This window comes from Ceratotherium simum, chromosome 22 (genome assembly GCF_057802395.1).
Source record: "Ceratotherium simum simum isolate JZ-2026a chromosome 22, ASM5780239v1, whole genome shotgun sequence".
In the NCBI taxonomy this organism is placed as follows: Eukaryota; Metazoa; Chordata; class Mammalia; order Perissodactyla; family Rhinocerotidae; genus Ceratotherium; species Ceratotherium simum.
The window spans coordinates 5,985,880-6,005,547 of record NC_141921.1 but is presented as its reverse complement, the minus strand read 5'-3'; the positions used below and the strand labels follow the sequence as shown (position 1 = coordinate 6,005,547).

General features: G+C 44.4%; 1 protein-coding gene across 2 annotated transcripts; it reads left to right on the top strand.

Moving 5' to 3' along the window:
* The first annotated feature begins 1,549 nt into the window (after window positions 1–1,549).
* On the top strand, window positions 1,550–18,505 carry CPT2 (carnitine palmitoyltransferase 2). Of its 2 annotated transcripts, none has more exons than XM_087445913.1 (5): window positions 1,550–1,827; window positions 10,319–10,399; window positions 12,199–12,305; window positions 15,736–17,090; window positions 17,873–18,115. In XM_087445913.1, exons 1-5 carry the CDS (start codon window positions 1,676–1,678, stop codon window positions 17,972–17,974), a joined length of 1,797 nt encoding a protein of 598 aa, XP_087302039.1. In that variant the 5' UTR covers window positions 1,550–1,675; the 3' UTR covers window positions 17,975–18,115. The 2 variants fall into 2 exon arrangements, with proteins under 2 accessions (XP_087302039.1, XP_004438628.1); XM_004438571.3 differs by having other exon boundaries at window positions 1,557–1,827; window positions 15,736–17,040; window positions 17,873–18,505.
* The last annotated feature ends 1,163 nt before the right edge of the window (window positions 18,506–19,668 follow it).

Genomic DNA, 19,668 nt, shown 5'->3' with positions numbered 1-19,668 from the left:
GACCTCTTCAGCTGTTAGATTGGTTGGGCACTATTCCTTGGTCCTCCGTCTCTAGAACTGAGCCACTGCTCTTCTTCCGGGTCCACTGTTTCTTCCGGGTCCTCTGATCCCCTTGGCTCTACACAGCTCCTGAGGTTTGCCTCAGGTTTCGAGGCTTTGAAAACTGTCTGGATTTGGCATTGAGTGATCTTTTTCAGAAAGGATTTGGTAGTCTCCCTCTGGCCCCATACACTGTAGGCAAATGGCACTGATGTTCTGGACTTGGGTCAGCTCAGTCTGTTCTCCCAAGGGAGGACTAGGTGTTCAGTCTTTTTTGAGTTCCATGTTTAGTTCTTAAGGATTTGCAATCACCACTGAATGAGTGTGAGCTTGTTAGTGGTCTTCCTGTTCAACCAGGGGGTTACTTAACCAGATAAGGACAGAGCTGAGACCAAAACTCAGGTGTCCTGACTCCCAGTCCAGTGCTCTTTCTGGAGTGCTCGTTTCTGGCCTAGCTAGTTATGGGACAGACCAAATGTACTTGTCTACCTCACACCCACAGGGTCGTGATTGAGAGCTGGGGCTAAGGGAAGGCCGTGTTCTCAGAATCAATTCTGTGTTGTATCTCAAGCCAGACGGTATGATTTTATGTCTTTTAATACCTCCCTTTCTTCTTCTGTAAATTGGGAGCAGCACCTACTTAATCCTTCAGCTGCAGCTACAGCAGAGACTGCGGTGTGGTGGGGTCGTTTGTTTTGTGATGGGTGAGGGATGACGGATCTTTGTTCAAGTCGTAGAATCTTAGAGTTACAGCTGGAGGGAACATTGGAGGTGATCTGTGGTGACAGGCAACCTCTCGTGGCCGACTGAGTATGGAACACTTCCTAGCGCCAGAGGCAGCTTCCTGTCTTTGGAAATGTTCAAGCTGAAAAAGGATGTTCAAGCTGAAGAGATCCCGCTTTAACCGGCCTTTCTGCACAGAAGAGATGGCTGGATGGGAGACTCCATGGTTTCCGGCTTCTGCACACATTTTCTCTAATACCAGCTCAGGTGAGCTCGCAGGGCAGCTGTGCGGTTAATCACGGTATGGCAAAGGTCTTCGGCTGGGCAAACGCACGGGACCCTAGTAACCACAATCACAATAGCCACCATTTACTGCTTACAGCGCCAGGCACTGTACATACTAAAGTGCTTCATATGTGGAATCGTGGGAGGTAACGTTGAATGATCATGATCTCTATCTCCTAGACGAGGAAACAGAGGTTTAAATTTTTGCCCATGATCTTTGAGGGACGGAGCCTGGATCAAATTTAGGTTTATCAGATTCCAAAGCTTTTTTCGTCTTTTCTTTTTTCTTCAGCTCGTTTCTATCTTGCTCCAAAACAGAAGGGAGTAGCTTCGCGGCTCTGTTTCCCGCCACCTCGGGAGCGGAAAGGAGACCAGCCGAGACCGGAGGCGGCGCCCCTACCCGCCGGGCAGCGAGCCGGACCCTCGGCTCCCGGATGGGCCTGTGGGCGGGGCCTGTCCGTGGGCGGGGCCGACGGGAGGCGCGGGCCGGAAGTGGCTCCGCAGATGGGAGGGAGCTGGACGGGCGTGTCTGACGCAGCGTCCCGGGGGCCCTGAGGGCGGTGGTCCTGTCTCTGTGTACCAGGAATCCCTGTCCCCCGGGTTCTGGGCGCCGCAGCCTCCCAGGACGATGGTGGCCCGCCTGCTGCTGCGCGCCTGGCCCCGGCGCCCTGGCGTTGGCCCGGGAGCCCCCCGTCGGCCCCTCAGCGCCGGCTCCAGGCCCGACCAGTACCTGCAGCGCAGCATCGTGCCCACCATGCACTACCAGAACAGCCTGCCCAGGTGAGCCCGGCCTCCCGGCCCCCGCCGCACTCCAGTCACCCACGACTCTTCTACTGAACTCCTGCCCAGGACGCTGCCGCATCTCCCAATCTGGAAATCCCGTGACTTTCAGAATCTCCTGGCACAGGAACCTCAGAACGCTCAAATTCTCTTCCAGAACCGCCCCCACCCCCCCGCTCTCTCAGATTCTCTCTTGAACCCTTCTCAGACTCCCTCTCCCATAACCCAACTTCCAACCAGATACCCTAAGACTCCCTCACATTTCTCCATGAAAAATATCCAACCTGCATGTCTCCAACTCCACCCTAACCCCTCCAGCTAGGGTGTCCCCCGAAGTACTTTCATGGCTGCCCCGCATTCCTGCCCAGAGTACGGATAGGCCTAATTTCCCATGCATAATAGTTACCCTCCCTCAACTCCTCCCGACGCTCTTCACCCCTGTTACTCAGACCCCTGGGCCCCGTTCCCCGTGCCTCCAGCGCTCTGCCCTTTTAGCACCCCGTCGGTCCCCTCAAGCCCAGCCTTCAGGTGTTCACCTACCCTCCCCCAGGTCCTTCTCAGCATTCTAAGTGCAGTCTTCACCTGGAAACTTCTCAGGCCGCCAAACCTTCCTCGACATTCACCCCCAGTTTCCTCTCCCTAAAGTGTCCTCCCTCACCCATACCCCCCCCCCGCATTTGCAGCCCACCCTCACAGAATTCTAGACATCACCCTCAGCACCCCTCCCAAACATTCATTCAGTAGCCCCAGAGCCCCCCCAAGTTCTCTATTCCTCCTCACCATAGCTCCCCCCTTCTAAACACTTCACCCAGAATCTCCTTCCCCTATGAAAACAGCCCCAATAAATCCTCCTCTCCCCTTCCCTCACCCAGTGTTTTCCTAAATTCAGCTTCCAGTTTTCCATTGTGTTTTTTTTTTTTTTTGCCAAGGAAGAGTCACCCTGAGCTAACATCTGTCACCAATCTTCCTCTTTTTTGTGCTTGAGGAAGATTGGCCCTGAGCTAACATCTGTGTCAGTCTTTCTCTCTTTTGTATGTGGGATGCCACCACAGCATGGCTGACAGTGGTGTGGGTCCTGAACCTACAAACCCGGGCCACTGAAACAGAGTGCTACGAACTTTAACCACTAGGCCACCGGGCTGGCCCCTGCTTTTCCTGACCTTTGAACTCCCAGCCTTCATCTGAACTGCCGGGTCTCCCTCTCCATTATTAGAAATTTCCCCAAATTCCTTTACCCTCTAAAACCAAACCCTAACTACTCTACTCAGTCACCAGTTAGTTCCTGGTGCCAAGTTCCAAATTTGTCTCCAAGACCCTTCCCCCTCCCTTTCTCACTAAACTGCCACCAGGGATCTCCCAGTCCAGGGGCTAGAAGGCCAAGTTTATCAGACTCCAAAGCTTTTTTTGACTTTTCTTTTTTTTCCAGCTTGTTTCTATCTTGCTGGTCATTGTCCAGCATGTCCCCATCCCGTCCGTCCCCCTGACCCCACCGCCATGTACAATTCAGAGCAAACTTTGTATCACAAGCACCGCCCCAACTACAGGCTAGGTTGCTGTTTTTCTCCACATCCAGGAACCATTTAGCCCACCCCCACACTCTCAGGAAGATCATCTGAGGTGATTCTTGTGAAATTGCAGTGTGCAAACATCTAAACAACCTAAAATGAGATTATCTAGCCCAATCTCCACTGTTTAAATTTGGCAGGAGGAAGGGAGAGAGAAAGAAAAAGGATTTTTATGTCTGTGAGAGAAGCCTGGAACAGGCCTCCTCCTTGACCACCTGTGTGTGAGCTGAGCCAGTATGTGGGGGAAAGGTGAAAAAGGACAGAACCTGTCTTCTCTTGCCAAGCCCAGTGGCACGTGGCTTTTGACTTTCCGGCAAGCCTGGGCACTATCCAGGTTTGAGATCAGAGGGGTTTTCTCCACTTTAGAATTGGAAGGCTGGAAAATATTCAAGATCATGTCCTCTGATCCACCACACAAAGATCTGTAGGAGTCTGGAGCTACCAACAATAGCACTCGTCACCCATGTGTAACCTAAATGACGACTCCCCCAGGATTCCATTACCTCTGCTGGAAATTGGGGGTTAGATGAGATTCCTTTTATCTCTGAGATTCTAGACTTGTAAAATGCACTGTCTTTGACACTCAATTTGGTGTCACACTTGGTAAAAAGCCCTGGCTTTGAAGTCTGGTAGAACTTAGTTTCAGATTCTGGATCTGATACTCTTTATGTCTAACTTCAGGCAATTCAGTTAACTTCTTTGAGCCTCAGTTCTCACCTGTAAAGTGGGAATGGAATACCCAGTTTGTAGAGAGATAAGATGCCAAAGATAGGAACTATCCTAATTCATTGGCAGGGGGAAGGACAGTCCCTTTGTATTAGGTAGTCCAGCTGGATGTCCTTCCCTCCCTCCCTCCCTCCCTCCCTCTTCCTGTTCTTGTCATATCATTGCTGCCTTTTAGCCAAATGGCCTTGGACTTGCTTTCCTCTAGGAACCCTCGTACTATCATCTGCTTGTTTTTTAGGTGTTACATTTTTTTCTTTGCTCTTTTTTAGCGTGGTCAAATACACATAAAATTTACCATTTTAACCATTTTTATGTGTACAGTTCAGTTAGTTGTTATTTCTGAGGGTTATATTGATGTACACTGAACAGTTAGCCTCAGAATATAAAACTGCAAGTCCTGAGGAGACACAAGGTAGATCAGCCTGACCTACTCATTCGCACTGTTAATTTGATAAACATTTATTGATATGGATTTGGAGACCAATCAGTCATGGTGAGGAGCTTACTGTATAGTGGGGGAGATTTGACAGGTCAACAGATAGTGAAGATATCATGTGGTAAGTGGGAAGCAGCATTTCCTGGTGGTTAAGATCGTGAGACAGGAGTCAGATCTGATTTAATCCAGCTCCACTTCTTACTAGCTGCATGGCTGTGAGCAAGTTATCTCACCTAAAAATGGGAATCATAATATTACCTTCCTCTCAGGGTTGTTAGAATTGAATACCTTGAGTTTCCAGGCTGTGCAGGATAACAGATAGAAACAGTAATGTTCTGGGCCCCAAAGGTATGTCCTTCAGATAGATTAACATCCAGAATGACTTTATCCGAATGATAACTAGATTGTATAAAAATACAAAAGACTTTTAGCTGTGTTCCTGCAGGAAGAACAATAAAGCGCCTGCTGTTTGGAGGCCAGTTAGGTAATGATAGCAGGTCACTTACACAGAGGCACTTAGACGAGAGGTAATAAGTGAGATAAATCTGCTAGCGCTTACTTTTCTTCCACCTTTATTAAGGCAAACGCTGTTTAGATGGGGATGGGGTTCTTTAGATGGGGGTGGCGAAGGAGAACCTACGTGGTTATGGTGGAACTGCCATGCATCGCTCAGGCCCTAACTCGACCTTTTTCAAGGCACCTGGCGAATTACATCACGGGGCTCAAGGAACTGCAGGTGTGCCCATGAAACCGCTTTTGGTGTTCTTTGAGGAACTGGAGAAAGCAAGGTAGTGCAAAGAGACTGGAGGTGACCTCACAGCTTGATTTTTAAAGAGCAGAGAATAAATGTTGACTGTAAGTGACACTTACTGAAAAGGAAATTGTCACGGTAAGGGCCTTTGTAGTAACAAGTTACAGAAACTCCAATTAAATTGGCTTAAGCAAAAAGGAATGTATGAGCTCACAGACCTAAAAAATCCAGGATGGTTCAGGGGGCGCATATGATGTCATCAAGACTCTGTTTTGCCTTCCCACTCAACTCTTTTCATTTATGTGACTCAGTTCTCAGGGAGGCTCTCTCTTCATGGTGACGAAGTGGCAGGCATCATTTAAGGCATAGCTTAAATCCTAATCTCAGTGACCTCAGCTTTTAGAGATTCTCCCTTCCTAACGGTTCAAAAACAGTTCAAAAATCCTGTAATTAAGTCTTAAAGATTACCGCTGGGTCTCATTGGGTCTGAACCAGTAAGCTCTAAGCCCACCCCTGGGAGTTGGGGTGGAGTCAGCTTCACCTGAACCACAGGGACCTGAATAGGAAGGAGTGCTGTTCTGGAAGGAGGGAGAATGGATGGGGGCAGGCAAAACAACAGAAATGGTGAAATACTGTACTAGGCACTGAGAGAGAGATGATGAGCTAGTTCCCTAGGGACGTGAAAAGGCTAGTGACAGAGTTTGGATCTACAGGACTTGAGGACTGAGTAGATAATGAAACCTAGAATTTATTAAGTGCTTACTGTGTGCCAGGCACTGTTCTGAGTCAGTGATGTGTGCTCATTTAATCAGCACAGAACCCTAGGAGGTACATGTTAATATTATCCCCATTTTATAGATGAGGAAACTTAGGTACAAGGTGGGCAGCATGCCCAGAGTCACACAGCTGTGAATGATGAAGCCAGAGTCTGCTTTCAACCATCGTGCAGTTCTGCTGCCTTGCAGGGGGAGGAATCTACATGACTCCTGAGGTTGCAGTCCCAGAATTGTAAAGGGGCCTTAGAGACCATCTCTTTCAGTTCCTTCATCTTAATGAGGAAAAAAATGATCACCAGAGATGAAAAGTGACTTGTTTAAAAAAATTTAATAGCTTTATTGAGATACAATTCACATGCTATAAAATTCACTCTTTTAAAGTATACAATTTAGTGGGGTTTTTTTGTATAATCACAGAGTTGTGCAAACATCACCACTATCTAATTCATTTCATTATCCCCCCAAAAAACACCCATACTCATTAGCAGTCACTCCCATCCCCCCTCCCACCCCGGGTAACCACTGATCTACCTTCTGAAAGGTGACTTGTTTAAAATTTGGACTCAGGTTTGTCTGGCTTCAGAGCTTATGTTTTTTCCAGCATACCATACTGTCCCTAAACAAAGAATACATCTACAGTTGGAAGGATCATGCTCCCTTGCATACCTTCAATTTTCTCCCGCACTACCTGCTTGGAGGAGCTTGAGTAAGTGTCCAGGTTGCAACTATCAGATCAGAGGGGCTTACTGACAGAGTATACAATCAGAAGAGGGCAGGGGACCCAGTCTTGAGAAAATGTGCACTTTTAGAGTAAGAGGACATAATGAGGGAAAAGAGACTCAGAAGAAGATGATGTCAAAACCAACAGGGTGGGAAGAAAGAATGTCTAACTCCATCTTCTACATCCTTTAAGGATCTCACAGCCTGCAGTCTGATGGGGGAGAGACATAAATACATACATGCCACTAAATGTGATCGAGAAGAATGTGGGGTCCTGGGATGGGTTGGAGGGTAAAGTAAGGAGTAATCAACTCATTCACTTAGCATACATTTATTAAGTACCTATTCTGTGCCGGCCCATGTGCCAGTAGAGGTCAGAGAAGGGGTTTCAGAGGAAAAATCCTAATGAGTGGTGAGGCCCTCTCTCTATACATCACCATAATCATGAGAGCCGTTTCCATGCATTTCTTCTCAGCTCCACATTCAGTGACATCATGTTGGTAGCCTGAAAATGGCCTGGTGGGAGATTTACAGAAATCGGTAAATAGTACAAATCAGGGCTTCACCCCCTACCCACTGGAGAGCTGGTTTGCTAACCCAGCATTCTTTGGGGTGGATAACAGAGATGAGGATGGGGAGAGGGTGGTATGATTGGCTTTGGGAGGAAAGAAACTTGTTTAATGTTGGTGGTAGGTGGTGGGGGTCAGGAGGGTGCTGGTCCTTCCTAGAAGCTGGGGGGTGGCTTTCTTTGGAGAGAAATATGAAAGCAAGTGGTATTGTCAGAATAGTCAGATTTTAAGAAAGATGAGGAGGTAAGAGAAATACTGGAGAAGAAGTTACGGAATATAGAATATTTTATTCAGAACAGAATGGGGGTTCTAAAAGGTACAGTGGAAGTGGCTAGTGACGGATAATAGCTGTGTGGGGCCAAACTGGCTGTTGCTGAGCAGATGGAAGGAAATAGTTGGGGACGGGGTTTGTGCCTAACGTGGGAGGTGTCGAAATAGGAGGGAAGCAGAAAACTAGAAGGGAAAAGGAAAGGAGATAGAGTGAGCTATCGATAGGTATCGAAAGGTATCTGGATGACTATAAGTATACATTCAGTGTGTGCTGTATGTTTAATGCTTACTGTATGTCAGATACCTTGCTAACTTCTTTGTGTATTATTTCATTTAATCCTCATAATAGCCCAGTGAGCTATTATTTAACAAACAGAGAAAGAGGGGCCAGAGAGGTAAGAAATTTGCCTAAAATCATATGGATAGTAAGTGACAGAGTCTAGGATGCAAACCCAGATCTGTGAGATTGCAAAGGCTGTGAACTTAACCTCTCCATATACCAGATGTGCTAGTGATGGACTTGTGCCAGCTGGGGTTGAACTTGACAGACAGGATTTCAGATCTCTCTGTGAGGCAGTTCTCTCCAACTCATAAGCAGGAAATGGAGTCTGAGGGACATCAGGTAATTTGCTACCTTTAACCGTATAACTAGAGATTAAGTGGCAGAGCTGGAACTCAAGCCTAGGTCTGATTCTAAATCTCATCTTTCCACTGTGTCAGTAGTTCTTATACTTTTTGACTTCACAGATCAGTAAAATTATGGAGGGAAAATATTGTTATCAACATTATTTCTTAAAAGGAAGGACCTTTAATGAACCCCATCCCCCATCCAAAAAAAAAAAAAAGGGACAATCTCAGAATTAAGGATAGACTTTTAAATTTAGTAAATTTAGCTTGTGAAAACTCACTATACTGTTTTTTTATTTCACTGTGAACCAGTAACTTCATGAGCATGACCATCATCAGTCAAGTATTATTTAATTCAGTGACATGGACTGTATTGCTATATGGCATTTACATTGAGGGCATTTTATATAAGGCAAAATATAGACCTGGTAAGTTGGGCATATTCATTAAGTTATCTTTAATAATTTTTATAGAAAGCAGGTGATTTTTGTATCCGTGATAAAAATTTTTGTGCAGAATCTATACTGCCTTGATTTAATCCCATTGATAAAATTCAGTTTCTGTTGTATTAGTAACTCAAAACTAAATCATCGCTTTGGAAACTTGCTTTGCCCCACTAAAATGAGTTCAGGCTAGAGTTAACAGTTCAGAAGCTTTTTAGTAAGGACTCTTTTTATAAAACTGCCATTGCCTCTAATTTAGAATTTTGTTTAAAAAGAAGGTAAACTTTTATTAATGACCCTACTGTGTCAAAGTCCTGAGAAAAGTAAGTAGATAACGTGGATGTTATGAGGTAGCTGAGGTAGTGTTGGGATTTTCCGTGTAAGTCCATGGATGTAAGGGATCTACAGTATTGAAGTGTCACGAATGGTTACTTAGTGCAGCCTAAGTCCATGATGGCTGTAAATCATTCAGATTTATTTTTAACATCATCTTTTGGATAAACATGCATTGAAAAATAAACAGAAGAACCACAGTATATCTAATATTAAGGTTTAAACTATGTTTTGTGGATAACTTTTCAGTTTTCCTAACATGGCTGCCATATTTAGATATTTTGAATATAGCAATGTTAATTTTGAGTTGGCAGAGGTAACCTAACCAACTACGATTAAGTTTTGGTACTGGGGGATATATCTTTCAGTAAAATTATTGAAATGAAAAAGAAGGTACACCTCACTATACTGTCCATGTATTTTCATTTCACTGTGGACCAGTAACTTCATCACCACAGCCATCCCTGGGAACCTCCTGGTAGAGAATGATGAATAAGTAAGCACATGGGAAAATCTGGTTCTTCCTCATAGGGTTCCTGGTGGCTGGGCATGGCTCGATGGTCGGTCCTATATTTGGCTGGCCCTTAGACAGACCTGTGTTTCACTTTTGTATAATTCTCTGTCATAAAATGCACAAGAAAATAAAAAATAGAACTTTTTAAATTCATCTTGGGGGAGAAAAATGCAGTTGTTCAAACTAAGGGTACAATTAAAATTGGTGCCAATATAGAGTTAGCATAGGTATTATCATTGTGACCAGGAAACAGGAGTGCTGTGGGCAGCTTCTGCTTCTCCATTTTATTTTTTAATTTTTTTGCTGAGGAAGATTAGTCCTGAGCTAACATCCGTGCCCATCTTCCTCTGTTTTGTATGTGGGATGCCGCAACAGCATGGCTTGATGAGCAGTATGTAGGTCCACACCCGGGATCTGAACCGGTGAACCCCCGGGCTGCTGAAGTGGAGCACACGAACTTAACCACTATGCCACTGGGCTGGCCCCTGCTTCTCCATTTTAAATCTATTAGTGTATTTGTTAATTTAACTTATGAAATTCATCATAAATACATTAAAAAGTTATTTTATTTAAAAATAAAGTTACCATTGATATTTATGTTAGTAAATCCATTGATTATGATTTGCCAGTGGCTTCCCATTGTTGTTTTTTTCAGAATGAAATTAATTATCCAGTAGTAATTAGTTTATTAGTTTGGGTTGTGAAGCTAATTGACGTCTTCCACATATTGTCACCCTACACCAACCTTGCTTTCTCCCCAGGCTGCCTATTCCCAAACTTGAAGACACCATTAGGAGATACCTCAATGCGCAGAAGCCTCTCTTGGATGACAGCCAGTTCAGGTAAATGCTGAGAACCCTGAATGACGATGGTTGGGCAGTTCAAGAGAGGCTGGCAAGTAGTGGTGGACCAAGCTTCTGGAGTATCTGTGATTTGATTGGGTCTCCAGGAACCTGGGACTAGTCTCTATGTTTGCAAATTCAGGAAATAGATTATTCGCTCATAACAGGCTGACCAAGCCCTGAGGTGAGAGTCTCTCTAACCAGACTCAACAGGTGATGGCTTATAAGCCAGAATGCCAAATTTGTACTATATTTTGGTAGGCGTACCTGGGAGGCTAGTTAGTACTGGTCATTTGCAGAGAGCATGTACTCCTGATAGGGAAGTCCATTGAGGAGAGCATATTGTAAACCAGAAGTTTGTTTGGTGAGCGTGTGTACTGAGTTAGATAGTGTGCCCCCAAAATTCATGCTCTTCTCAGAACCTCAGTATGTGACCTTATTTGGAAATAGGGTTGTTGCACATGTAATTAGTTAAGATGAGGTCATACTTGGAGTAGGGTGTGTCCTTAATCCAATACGACTGGTGTCCCTATAAGAAGAGGAAAAAAGACACAGAGACAGGCATGTGATGATGGAGGCAGAGACTAGAGGGCGTCAACAAGCGAAGGAATGCCAAGGATAGCTGATAACACCAGAAGCTAAGAGAAAGGAACAGAGTCTCCCCTAGAGTCTTCAGAGGGAATATGGTCCTGTCAACACCTTGATTTTGTACTTCTAGCCTCCAGAACTGTGATAGGATAAATTTCTGTTATTTTAAGCCATCCAGTTTGTATACTTTGTTATGGCAGTCCTAGGAAACTAATACAGTATGGAATTAGAAAATAATATTGGATATTGTCAAAAAGGGGATTACATTAAGCTCTTGTGTCCTAGTAAGGTACTCTTTTTCCATAATGGGAATTTTTTTGTGCAAATAACTGACATTGTCATTGGAATCACAGTCCTTCACTGGACATTGATGGAAAAACATAGATGAACTGTTCATAATCTAGTCCTCTGCTTTTTTTTTTTTTTTCTGTGAGGAAGATCAGCCCTGAGCTAACATCGATGCCAGTCCTCCTGTTTTTGCTGAGGAAGATTGGCCCTGAGCTAACATCGTGCTCATCTTCCTCCACTTTATGTGGGACGCCACCACAGCATGGCCTGACAAGCGGTGCCTCGGTGTGCGCCCGGGATCCGAACCTGGGCCGCCAGCAGCAGAGCGCGTGCACTTAACCGCTATGCCACGGGGCCGGCCCCATCTAGTCCTCTGCTTTTAAATATTCCTTATTAGTCACTTGAAGCTTCTCTTGATATGGTAATGATTTAATAGCTACCAGTTATTAAGTATTAGTTTCAAACTACCCTAAATCCTTAGCTTTATAAACATTTTTTTAATCTTGTAAAGTGGTATATTATCACTATTTTACACGTAAAGAAACTGAGACTCAGAGAGATCAAGTAACTTGTCCGAGGTCACACAGTTTGAAAGTGACAGAGCTAGAATTCAGACTTAGCTCTTTTTGACTCCAAACCTTATTATGTCCTTTTCTCCATGCCAAGCTGCCTCCTAGATTACAGATTGTTTTATGGGATGTTGATTGATCTTCCCGAGCAGTCATTTTAAGAAGATATCCTAGATTTATTCATTTTAGATTGATTCCTGTTCTTCTGGTCATAGGTACTTTCTGATCTCAGTCCCGCGTTCTAGAGATATGCTGCTGGGGACTCAAAGCTCTGTATATGAGTTCTTGACTATGAATCTAAAAATCATGTATTCCCTGCCATGGTTTGATTCTATCTTTTCTTAAATATTTCAGGAAAACAGAACAATTTTGCAAGAGTTTTGAAAATGGTATTGGAAAAGAACTGCAAAAGCAGCTGGTTGCTCAGGACAAGCAGAACAAACATACGAGCTACATTTCAGGTGGGTAGGCTGGGCTGTGGGTGTGATTTTTCCCAGAGCCCTCCACAGTGGAAAATAAGGCATCTTCTCTCCTGTTTTGGTCTCACAAATATTTTTGGTGAGACCAGCATTGAAGTGATGCCTCATCCTCTCTTCCTGGGGTAAATATTAAGGCTGAGTGAGTTCCTTCTCCACTAAGGTGTTGACTGGAGTCCGTGCTCAAGAGCAGTGGCTTGCCTCCTCTGTGGGAAGGACCAAGACAACCTAATCATTGGTTCCGTCTGAAAAGGATGCAGGACTAAGTCCTACAAGTCCTATGTCTTGTATCATTCTTGATCCTTCATGGTCTGGCCTAACTGCCCTCTCCAGCTGTATCTCTTATCAATCTCCCTGACATACTTCATGCTTCAACAAAACTGAGCACCTCATTGTTCCCTCAGCCCATTAGTCTTTTATTCTTCTGTGCCATTATCCATGTTGTTCCCACAGCCATTTTTTACCTGGCAAATTCTTAAAACCCAAGTAGGATGGTTTTTCTGTGAAACCCATTGGTCTTTCTCCCTCTCCATTCACAGTTAGTTGCTTCCACCTCGGTTCCCACAACACTTCTTTTAATTTAGTTTATATTTTTATTTAGGTTATACATGAACATAGTTTAAAGAATCAAATAGTTCTGTCAGGCTTGTTAGGAAAAACAGCAGTTTCCTAACTCTCCCCTTGTTTCTCACTTCTCACTTCAGCTGCTCTCTGATTCTTTTGATGCATAGCGCCGTTGTCTAAATGACACACTTACATTACTGCATCTTAACTCTCAGTTTTAGGCATTATCTATTGACATCTCACTACAGAAGATAAGAACTTAGCAGTCTCTTATATCCCCACCACACAGATGAGCTCCATGCACACTTCCTCTTCCCCGTTTTCACACTGTAGTTATTGCGATTTTGGTTAGCTCAGTATTTAGTGTTTTTACACTCTGATGGTTATATACACGCTATTGTCAGCTGAGTCATGTAGCATATTGGGATTGTTTTTCCTTTCATATACAAACTTTTTGTTTTCTATGAAGTTAATTATCTTAAACTTTCTTCTGTTCAGCTTTCTATGTGCTTAATAATTTATCGGGGAATTTTTTTTTAAGTTATCTTCTGTCATAGTCTGTCACCAAGTGGCTTTTTTTCCGTTTGTTTTGCCCTTTTTCTTTCTTCATATGCTTCCTATTCCCTCTGTTGTCTTAGATATGAGTGAGACATTAAAAAGCTGTTGGAAGCTCTGGGTGAGGGTGGGCCTCGTCAGTCACAGCTTCCACTGTGACATGATCTGGCTAGACCATTCCCTGGGGTAGACTCCCAGGGAAGGCTTTGCCAGGAAACTGCCAAAAGGTATTCTCCTGGTTGCTAGTGTTGTAGGCGTGTGGTAAGGGAAGAGGCTTGGGGTCTCAGCTGTGACTTATGTCCCCCAATTTTACTTCCTCCAGAGAATAAAACTTAAGTCTTTACTAGAGTGGGGAGGGAATCTGGGGGTTGGGAGTGAGGGTCTGATTAAATAGCCTTTCAACCAGATCTGTCTAGGCTGCCAATTCCTGAGCCCTCTGGGGGTTCTGCTGTGTAAATCCTATTATTTCTTGGCTTTCTCTGCCGACAGCTTAGGCTGGGCTTTCTGAGTCTGCTTTAGTCATTACCAGTTGCCTAAATGCTTTCCAGCTTCCAATATTTGCTCTTTTTTTTTTTGAGGAGGATTGGCCCTGTGCTAACATCTGTTGCCAGTCTTCCTCTTTTTCTTTTTCTCTCCAAAGCCCCAGTACATAGTTGTGTGTCATAGTTGTAGAGTTGTGGCTCTTCCACGTGGGACGCTGCCTCAGCGTGGCTTGATGAGCGGTGAGTAGGTCCACACCCGTGATCCAAACTGGCGAACTCCAGTGGAGCAACGCGAACTTAACCCCTGTGCCACTGGGCCGGCCCCCAATATTTGCTCTTTTCTCATCTCTCATTCTCTTTGCCTTATTAGTTTATGTCTCTTTAAAATGCTTTTACTGAAGGGATCAGAGGCATAAATTCATGTCTTCTTTCATCAAACATATCTTACCCCCCAGTACTTCTTATCTTTTACCATGGTAGTAGTACACTGCATTCTGTTTTAATTCTGTTTTAATTCTGTTTGTCTCCTTCACCAGAGTTCTTCCGAATCAAGGTCCATGTCCTATTCCTCTCTATATCCCCTGGATTAGGGCCTGGCACAGCACTGATTCTCAAGGAATGAAATGGAATGAATGGGCCAACAAATGAATAATAGATACATTTATGTCCATTAATCCTTTCCCCACTGCTTTACATGTGAAAATGATTTCCTCCAGTGGAAGATGGTCCTTATTTGTAGAGTTTATCCGTGCTTGCTAATCCTGGCAGGAACTTTCCTTAAAGACACATTTTCTGATAAAATATTGCTTCTGGAATTTTTACAGGCAAAACATCCACAGCAATGCAGAGGACTAGTTCGAGTGATCCACACACACTGATAGTTATTTCTAATTGCTTTACGAGCATTTCCTAAAAGAGGGAGTACACAAATGTACATAGTACACAGAATGATGGTGAAGATTCCTCCACATCAGGGAGTCAGTCAAGTGTGAGCGTTGTCCCTAAAAGGAGATGAAGCAAGAGAAACATGAGGAGATGGGTGGGACTTCACAAATATTCTGTTCCAGCGTGAATACAAGTGAGTTGTTATTGTATTTTATTCCTTTAAGAGCCAAGAAAGGAAACAGAATATGAAGAAGAAAAAGCAATTAATAAACTTTAGGGAAATGCAAATCAAAACCACAATGATATACTCACTAGAATGGCTCCAGTCAAACAGACAGAAAATAACAATAACAAATGTTGCCAAGGATGTGGAGAAATTGGAACCCTCATGACGCTGCTGGTTGTAATGGTGCAGCCATTTTGGAAAACACTCTGACAGTTCCTCAAAAGGTTAAACACAGACTTACCACATGTCCTAGCAATTCCACTCCTGGCTATATCCCCGGGAGAATTGAGAACATATATCCATGCAAAAACTTGTACATAGCAGCATTATTCATAATAACCAAAAAGTGGAAACAACCCAAATGTCCATAGACTGATGAATGGATAGACAAAATGTGGTATATCCATATAAAGGGATATTATTCAGCAATGAAAAGAAATAAAGAACTGATATATGCTACGACATTGATGAACCTCAAAAACCTTATTAAGTGTTACAAGCCGGATGCAAAAGACCACATATTGTATGATCCTGTTTATATGTCATGAATGATTGCAGAGCAAAAAAATAATCAGGAAATTCTATCCTCTGGAGGTTGATGTCATTTATTCTGCATAGGCTTGACTTTTTTTTCTTTCTCAAATTTTATTTTTAGGGACTGTGTTAACTTTTTATGTTGTTCTTTTTTATTTTTATTGTTTAGGCCCCTGGTTTGATATGTACTTAACTGCTCGAGACTCCATTGTCCTGAACTTTAATCCTTTTATGGCATTCAATCCTGACCCAAAGTCCGAGTATAATGACCAGCTCACCCGGGCAACCAACATGACTGTTTCTTCCATCCGGTTCCTGAAGACACTGCAGGCTGGCCTTTTGGAGCCAGAAGTGTTCCACTTGAACCCTGCCAAAAGTGACACAGATACCTTCAAGAGACTTATACGCTTTGTGCCTTCCTCTCTGTCCTGGTATGGTGCCTACTTGGTCAATGCATACCCCCTGGATATGTCCCAGTATTTTCGGCTTTTCAATTCAACTCGTTTACCCAGACCCAGTCGGGATGAACTCTTTACTGATGACAAGGCCAGACACCTCCTGGTCCTAAGAAAAGGACATTTCTATGTCTTTGATGTTCTTGATCAAGATGGGAACATTGTGAGCACCTCCGAAATCCAGGCTCATCTGAAGTACATTCTCTCAGACAATAGCCCTGCCCCTGAGTTTCCGCTGGCATATCTGACCAGTGAGAACCGAGACATCTGGGCAGCGCTCAGGCAGAAGCTGGTGAATGGGGGCAACGAGGAGACCCTGAGGAAAGTGGACTCTGCTGTATTCTGTCTCTGCCTAGATGACTTCCCCATCAAGGACCTTGTCCACTTGTCCCACAGCATGCTTCATGGTGATGGCACAAACCGCTGGTTTGATAAATCCTTTAACCTCATCATAGCTCAGGACGGCACTGCCGCTGTCCACTTTGAGCATGCCTGGGGCGATGGTGTTGCAGTGCTCAGGTTCTTTAATGAAGTGTTTAAAGACAGCACTCAGGCCCCTGCTGTCACTCCACAGAGCCAGCCGGCCAGAACCGACTCCTCTGTCGCTGTGCAGAAACTCAACTTCAAGTTGAATGATACCTTAAAGACTGGTATCAGTGCTGCTAAGGAAAAGTTTGACGCCACCATGAAAACCCTCACCGTTGACCTCATCCGGTTTCAGAGAGGTGGCAAAGAATTCTTGAAGAAGCAGAAGCTGAGCCCTGACTCAGTGGCCCAGCTGGCCTTCCAGATGGCCTTTCTGCGCCAGTATGGGCAAACAGTGGCCACCTATGAGTCCTGCAGCACTGCGGCATTCAAGCACGGCCGCACCGAGACCATCCGCCCAGCCTCCACCTTCACAAAGAGGTGCTCCGAGGCCTTTGTCAGGGCACCCTCCAAGCACAGTGCTGGAGAGCTTCAGCAGATGATAGCTGAGTGCTCCAAGTACCACGGCCAGCTGACCAAAGAAGCAGCAATGGGTGAGACGGGTGGGAGCATGCCCTTGGGTCTCATTGCCCTCAGTGCTGGGGTAAGCCTCAGTAATGTTCTATCTCACATCTGGTTTTCCTATTAGTTACTGATCATCAGACTCACTTTTGAAAGTTTAGGATTTCTAAGCCCGCAGCCCCTCTTACTTCACCTCGGTTGCAGTGTGTTAGCTCCCAGTAAATAGCCCATCTCAGAAACTCTTCCCAAATCTAAGCGTCATCCTTCTTTGCCTCTTTGTGGTAAAATTCGAGACCGGGAAAGGGCCTGGAGGATCACATAGTCCAGTCCTTTCATGTAGCCAAAAGTCCTGGAACTGAAAGGAACCTCCAAGACATTCTGGTCCCATTCTTCTCCATTTTATAGGTAGGAAACTGAGGCCACTGGCCCAGGTTACACAGCAAGTTAGCAGTGAGGCTGAGATTAGAAGCCTGTCAAATACCCTTTCCATTTTGTTCCACTGACTCAGTCTTGTCTTTTACACTTGACTTAGACTTTGAGTTTTTATCTTAGTTTTTGAGTCCATAGCTCTCTTGACATACTTTTTTTGACTGACTAAACTGTTCAGTTTCAGAATTTTAAAAATCACGCTTTTGTTTTAGGCTCATTTTTAGCTCAGCTGTTGATGGCTTTTTTAAAAGGAAATGTTCTAGAATGAACTGCTCCAGAGGTTAGTGAGCTGGAAGCGTGCATGCAGAGGTAGACAGACCCTTCTTCTGCTCTCAAGGATGCTGGGAAGGGGATTCCTCCCATGGGGGGAGGTTTTACTAAGGTCCTTTTCAGTCCTGAGATTCTGAGACTGGTTTTCCATTTTGTCTCTGACAGGCCAGGGCTTTGACCGACACTTGTTTGCTTTGCGGTACTTGGCAGCAGCCAAAGGGATTTCCCTGCCCGAGCTATTCCTGGACCCTGCGTATGGCCGCATAAACCACAACATCCTGTCCACGAGCACGCTGACCAGCCCCACGGTGAACTTTGGTGGCTTTGCCCCCGTGGTCCCCGATGGCTTTGGCATTGGGTATGCTGTTCATGACGACTGGATAGGCTGCAATGTCTCCTCCTACCCAGGCCGCAATGGCCGAGAGTTTCTCCAGTGTGTGGAGAAGGCCTTAGAAGACATGTTTGATGCCTTAGAAGGCAAATCCATCAAAACTTAGCTTCTGGGCTGGTGAAAAGCCTCCATCACTTCATCAACATGAAAATTGGGGCCTGTGTAACCAATACGTGCTATTCTGTGACTAATGAAACTAATCATGAGGTACCCGAGTAGCCAGGGCTATAACGTTCGAGCTTTAAAATCATGCTTTTAAAGCTAAACATGTGATTTCCAAGTGGGACTGGATCACAACTAAAGATGATGTGAGATTTCAATTTCAACGGCATTTGATCAAGAGGTGGGATTTGGAAAAATAACAAGTGTATTTATTGTTGAAGCAGAAATAAAATTTAATTGTTGGAGATGGTTCCTCTTAGTTTTTTTTTTACCTAATTTCCTAATCCCCACAAGGAACAATAGTAAGTTCAGTAAGTTCAGGTAGCAGTAAGTTCCCATTGACTCTGGGCTCTTCAGGTGATGGTGGGAAACGCTGTTTCATCCTCCCTGTAAACTTGCTCCCTCTCCTGGGACAGCCTCTCTTTAAAAATCCTCTTCATTTTTCTAAGGAGTGAGCTGCCGCTTGATTCTGATAGTCCTGCTGCAATAATGGCTATTCCCATGAATTTAGTCAGTGCTATTTTACTGTTCTTCCAGCCAAATGAGGATTTATAATTGGTGTCTATTTATTTTAACCAGGTGAATCTCATGTGCTCATTACGGCCTAATGTAGAAGCGATCACTCTACATTTCGCAGTTGAAACTTCTCCATTGAGTGAAGTGACACAGAATTTTTGTTAGAACATTGCTGTCCAATTTATTGTTAGAACACAGTGGTAACATGAAAGGAAGGATGTTTTGTTCTGTTTTGTTTTTTGAAAAGGAAGAGTCTGTGTTTAATTTTACCTGCATTCTCAGTGGCTTGTCCAGTGAGTTATTGGACAGCTGGGATTTGAATTTTGATATGAGCCAGTCACAAAGCACTTCCAATGCATTATCTCATTTAATCCTCCTTACAGTTCCTATAAACACGCCTGCATGTCTTAGCTGACTCCACCCATCCTTCACTCAGTAATCTTTTAGTGAATCCCTGACAGGTACCCGGTCCTCTGTATTCCATGGTTTGATCAGAGAGAGACAATTGACGGCTGCTGATGCACATAAATATATTGCTGCTCTCATGAACGTAACTAGGAACACCTGAATGCCTGGTGTCCTGGTTCCACTATGTCCTTCACTTTATGACCACAGGCAAGTTATTTTGCCTCGCTGGTCTGTGAGTTCCTCTCTGTAAATGAGGATAATTCGTATAGCATGGGGCTGTAACGAGGATTAACTATAACAGTATAGGTAAAGCACCTGGTATATAGTTGAAGCTAAATCTGTGGTCTCTTGCTCTGTGATGTCTCTGCTGCTGCTGTTCCATTCCTTGTTGAAGTGCTGAGCCCGTTTGAATTGCAAGTGCCCCAGAGCACGAGCTCTGAAGATCAAGGCCTCTATTGAAACTTGCAGGGCTGAAAAATTATAT

Coding starts and splice junctions, on each gene's coding strand:
- CPT2 (XM_004438571.3), top strand. CDS start 1,676: ATGGTGGCCCGCCTGCTGCTGCGCGCCTGGCCCCGGCGCCCTGGCGTT. Junction 1,828..10,318: donor TACCAGAACAGCCTGCCCAG/GTGAGCCCGGCC, acceptor CTTTCTCCCCAG/GCTGCCTATTCCCAAACTTG. Junction 10,400..12,198: donor TTGGATGACAGCCAGTTCAG/GTAAATGCTGAG, acceptor TAAATATTTCAG/GAAAACAGAACAATTTTGCA.